The sequence below is a fragment of the Suricata suricatta genome, chromosome 12 (assembly GCF_006229205.1).
Source record: "Suricata suricatta isolate VVHF042 chromosome 12, meerkat_22Aug2017_6uvM2_HiC, whole genome shotgun sequence".
In the NCBI taxonomy this organism is placed as follows: Eukaryota; Metazoa; Chordata; class Mammalia; order Carnivora; family Herpestidae; genus Suricata; species Suricata suricatta.
Window position 1 is genome coordinate 2,794,462 of NC_043711.1, and position 4,951 is coordinate 2,799,412.

Sequence of the window (4,951 nt, forward strand, 5' to 3'; positions counted from 1 at the left end):
CCCCTCTCCTGGTAGGACAGCCCTGATGCTGGCCTGCGAGGGGGCCAGCCCCCAAACGGTGGAAGTGCTTCTGCAGGGCGGGGCCCGGCCAGGCATCACCGACGCCCTGGGCCAGGATGCTGCTCACTACGGCGCCCTGGCCGGAGACAAGCTCATCCTGCACCTCCTGCAGGAGGCAGCTCAGCGCCCCTCGCCCCCCAGCGGTATGCGAGCCCCGCCTCCCCCCTCCAGAGCGATTTCAAACCCCTCCCCATCTCCTTTCCCTTCCTAGAAGGCCTAGGCCAGAGAAAGTTTCAACGTATCCCTGTTTACTGCGTCCTGGAAGCCTGTCTCCTGGATGCTACTCAGAACAGTTTCAAGGATCCCCAGGGCTTTTAGAATAGCCTAAGGGTCGACTCTGCCTTTCTGGGCCATCCTTGTGCTGGGATGTGTGCCTTTCCTAAGAACGGGCACCCGGTACGCATCCCATCCTGGAGGTGCCCCTGTCCTCCCCTTTTGAGAGTTTCAAGGTCCTTCCTAACGGCCTCTGCAAAAGGAGTTGGGTCCTACTTTCAAAGTCCTGGTCCTTGGGGAGCTAGGAGCCCGGCCCTGCCATAAGTCCTCGGGCTCACTAGGGCCCCTCCTAGGGCTGGGAACAGAGACCCTCAGACAGAGCGCCTGACCCTGCTTCCCTCTCTTCCCTCCCCTCCTAGAGGATGACTCCAGCGAGGCCTCATCTCAGGTAGGACCCCCAGGCAGTGAAGGAGTCCCCTCCCCCTGTACTCGCCACCTTCCCCCTTGTCCCAAGCTTTGTGGGGAGAGAAGGAAGAGATGGACTTCTGTCCCAGGGTTGTGGCCTAGGAAGACCTGTTTGGGACGGATGCTACTTTCAGGGTGTGCTGTCACAGAGTGACGGCAGCATCTGTGGCAGAAGTCTCAGAGCTGGGGGAGGCCACGGGGTGGGGTCGCAGAGGGACCCGAGTTCGGCGAGGGCTGCAGCATCTCAGCCCCGCGGGGAAAGGGAACGTGTAGACGGTGTGGTCCAGTACCAAGTGCCAGGGCGCAGAGGGGAGGTGTCCCAAAGCATGGCGTCTGGAGCTCTCAGGAAATATGGCCCCTTTGATGCCGGGGTAGGTGAGCACCAGGGAGAGGCAGGGACCGGCTCAGGTTCACACAGGGAGTGAGGGCAGGACTTGAGGCTGAGGACGGGGCCCTGCTGGCCTGGTGTATTTGGGTGGGAGCCTGGCAGGCGCCCCACAGCCTTCCTCCACGCCCCCCAGAACTCTGTGTCCAGCCATGAAAAGCGAGGGGCTCCCAAGAAGCGGAAAGCACCTCAGCCCCCTGTCAGCATCCCTGTGCCGGTGAGAGAGGCTGAGGGGGAGGAACAGGGGGCAGGCAGGAGGGGACACGGTCTGGCTCAGGTAGGGGAGGGGACAGCGCCTGGACCTCGTGTGAAGGTGGCGGGTCCCTGGGTTGGGGAGAACAGGATGATCGAGATGCCTATGAGGAGATTGTGCGGCTGCGACAGGAGAGGGGCCGCCTGCTGCAGAAGATCCGGGGCCTGGAGCAGCACCAGGAACGGAGGAAGCAGGAGGTGAGGGGCCCCAGAGGCACAGGCCTGGGGTGGCGTGCAGTTTTGTGGGGAAGCCGCCCCCTGTCTCTCCTGGCTCCCTCCTCCCTCTCGGCCCCGTCACTCACTCTGCTTCAGCCACACGGGCCTCCTTGTTGCTTCTCCAACACGCCAGGCCTGGTCTTGCCCCAGGACCTTTGCACGTGCTGTGCCCTCTGCTTGGAACACTTTTCCTCCAGATGTTCCTCTTGCTCCCTTCCTCTTTTCCATTAGGCCTTTGCTCAGAAACTGCTTGCCAAAGACACCTTCCCGATCCACTTCCTATAAAATTGTGACACCCTTGACTCACTTCCCAGTTCCCTTCATTTTTTTTTAAATGTTTATTTATTTATTTTGAAAAAGAGTGAGTGCGGGCATGTGTGAGGGAGGAGAGAGAGGGGGACAGAGAGAATCATAAGCAGGCTCTTCAAGGTCAGTGCAGAGCCCGACACAGGGCTCCACCCCACATACCCTGAGATCATGACCTGAGCTGAAACCAAGAGTTGGACACTCGAACAACTCAGCCCCTCAGGCACCCTGAGTTCCCTTTATTTTTATTCAAAACGCTTACTGCTATTGGACATGCCATAGATTTTATTCATGTTCGCTCCTTTGACTGTAAGTCCGAGAACATCCCTGGGCGCCTGGAAGATGCTTGATAAATGTTCTGGATGAGTGAGTATCTGAGTGAGGCCGTGAATGCAGGAGCGGCCCCGAAACAGGGCCTGACGCTGAATAAACACTTTGCAATGAGTCTGGGGGCAGAGCAGGGCTGGGTGTGCCGGAGGTGACACACGGACCTCTGCCACCCGGGTGGAGGGCTACTAAGCGGAAGGTGGGGATGGGTTGGTCCCCCCACCCAGATTTAAGCCCCGTCCCCTCCTCTTCCCATCAGCTGCCAGAGGCAGAGGCCAGCTCCCTGCACAGCCTGGAGAGACAGGTAGGTGGGAGCTGTGGGGGGAACCGGAGCTGCCAGCTGCCCCCTGGCGTCGCCTCCGGAGGCTGGCCCAGCCCCCGCGGCCCTCCTTCCAGGTACTAGAGCTGCAGCTGCTACTGGCGGAGAAGCAGGAAGAGAAGGAGAGCCTGGGACGCGAGGTGGAGAGTTTGCAGAGCCGGCTGTCCCTGCTGGAGGTGGGCGGGGCCTCTCGCCCGCGGGGGAGGTGGGCGGGGCCTCTCCTCGGGCGCGGCTACATGGCAACCACAGCAATACACACAGGTCTCTCACGCCCGCAAACACATGCAACAGTCAAACGTACAAATGCACCATCACGGGCAACACGCCCACAGACACACGTACGGACACAAAATGGGCACTTCGTAAAACATGTAGCCTGTGCACACGGAGACGAACAGCCACGCCCCCCCACGTGGCCCTGTGCATGATCACACGCGCACGCCGCATCCCCTCGCACGTGCACAGCAGACGCTTCTCGGCCAATCACGCAGACGGCACAGCCGCAAATGCGTGTACACGTGCACGTGGTTCCCAAAATACCTTCATACACAAACATACGTAGGTATGCAAGGATGCTCACGCACACGGACACACACAGGTTGAAACAATCACACACACAACAGACTAAAACCCAAGCACAAAATCACACATGGTCCCAGGAGCTCACTCGGGAGAGGCGGGGGCCGCACCGCACAACACACGTGCTCACCACAGACCCCCCAAACCCTGAGCCACCTGCTCTGGGACTCACGCAAAGACTTGTGACCCCGGCGTGGAATCGCGGACACACCCCGCACGCCCAGGCCGCACGTACAACCCTGGTCACTGGGTTATGGTGGCAGCTGCGGGCCGCTCACTGCTTCTCCCCGGGGGCTCAGCGTAGGCACGCGGCCCACAGTTGGCCTTGATTAAACACTGTGGGCCAAATACAGCCCGTCTGATGCCCTTGAGGAGCGAGGGAGCTATGTGAACGCCCCTGTCCCCACTGAATTGGGGGGGGGTCTTGGGGATGGGAGGGGCGCAGGACCCGAGCTGTACCCCGCCCCCCCCAGAATGAGCGGGAGAACACGAGCTACGACGTGGCCACCCTGCAGGATGAGGAGGGGGAGCTGTCTGACTTCCCAGGTGAGCGGCACCCCGTCCTCCCTGCCCACCTTGTCCCTGGGGTCCCCGGGAAATGGGGGCCTTGACCCACAGGCATGGAGAGAGTTTGCACCTGGGAGGGAGGTCGGCCCTCACCCACCGCTCCAGACCCCCAGTTCCCGTCCCTGCGGCCCAGGACGCTCGGGGCTGACTCGGTGCGCCCCCTAGGGGCCGAGGCTCTGCTCTCCAAGCGGCGAAGCCCCTCCACCCAGGAGCTCCTGGCCTCACTCCAGGAGCAGGTGGCTGCGCTCACCAGACAAAACCAGGAGCTCATGGAGAAGGTCCAGGTGGGGAAACTGAGGCACAGGAGGGTGGGGTGGGGACACATCTGAGGACGCGAGGCATTGCTCCCAGGGTTGGGGGTGGGGGGAGAGGTCAGTGTGGGCATGTGGCCGAGTCTGCGGGCAGGGAAGGTGGCCAGGCCACTCCGTGCCTCCAGGGCCCCAGCTCCCTCCAGCTTCCCGCTACTGCCTCCCAGATCCTGGAGAGCTTCGAGAAGGACGAGATGGAGGCAAACGGCTTGGCCGAGGCCGTCCCCCTGGCCCTCTATGACACTCTCCGGGCTGAGTTTGACCAGCTCCGCAGGCAGCACGCCGAGGCCCTGCGGGCACTGGAGCGACAGGAAGCACGGGGGGCCCCTGGAGAAGAGGAGGCGGCCTCTGGGGAGAGCAAGGGCTCAGGAGTCAAGACCATCAGGGACAGGCCAAAGGAAATGGAGCTCAATGGCATCGTGGCTCCGGGAACTGAAGTTAACGTAGCTGAGATCAGAGAGGAGGAGCCTGCAGGAGATGAAGCTGTGGGAGCAGCATCCATGGGGACCGAGGCCACGGAAACAAAATCCACGGGAGCCGAGGCCACAGGAACAACACCCACAGACACTGAGGCCACAGAAATGAAATCCACAGGAGCCGAGGCCACAGGAACAAAAACCTCGGGGGGCGGGGCCACAGAAACAGAGGCTCCAGAAGAGGGAAGAAACCCAGAAGCAGAGGCCACAAAGCCAAGAGCAGAGGAACCAGAAAGGAAGGTCGATGGAGTGGGTGATGCGGAGGCTGAGCTTACGGGCACAGAGGCCAAGCCCCAGGAGGCCGCGGGAGTGGGAGCCATGGCCTCGGAGGCCCCCCTGGGCACAGTCCTGCACCCCGGCGCTGCGGAGGCCTCGGAACAGCTGCAGGAGGAGCTGGAGACCAGGATCCGTGGTTTGGAGGAGGCCCTGCGTCAACGGGAGCGCGAGGCGGCGGCCGAGCTGGAGGCGGCCCACGGCA

At 62.0% G+C, this 4,951-nt stretch overlaps 1 protein-coding gene across 1 annotated transcript in view; it reads left to right on the top strand.

Annotated features, from left to right (window-relative positions):
• Positions 1–4,951, top strand: part of ANKRD24 (ankyrin repeat domain 24) — a 16,101-nt gene that overhangs the window by 7,323 nt on the left and 3,827 nt on the right. Inside the window, exons 8-16 of the mRNA XM_029916446.1 lie at positions 10–203; positions 693–721; positions 1,260–1,340; positions 1,466–1,573; positions 2,484–2,528; positions 2,621–2,719; positions 3,596–3,668; positions 3,855–3,973; positions 4,165–4,948. Coding sequence (XP_029772306.1) covers positions 10–203; positions 693–721; positions 1,260–1,340; positions 1,466–1,573; positions 2,484–2,528; positions 2,621–2,719; positions 3,596–3,668; positions 3,855–3,973; positions 4,165–4,948 — 1,532 coding nt within the window. The remainder of the gene's footprint in view (positions 1–9; positions 204–692; positions 722–1,259; positions 1,341–1,465; positions 1,574–2,483; positions 2,529–2,620; positions 2,720–3,595; positions 3,669–3,854; positions 3,974–4,164; positions 4,949–4,951) is intronic.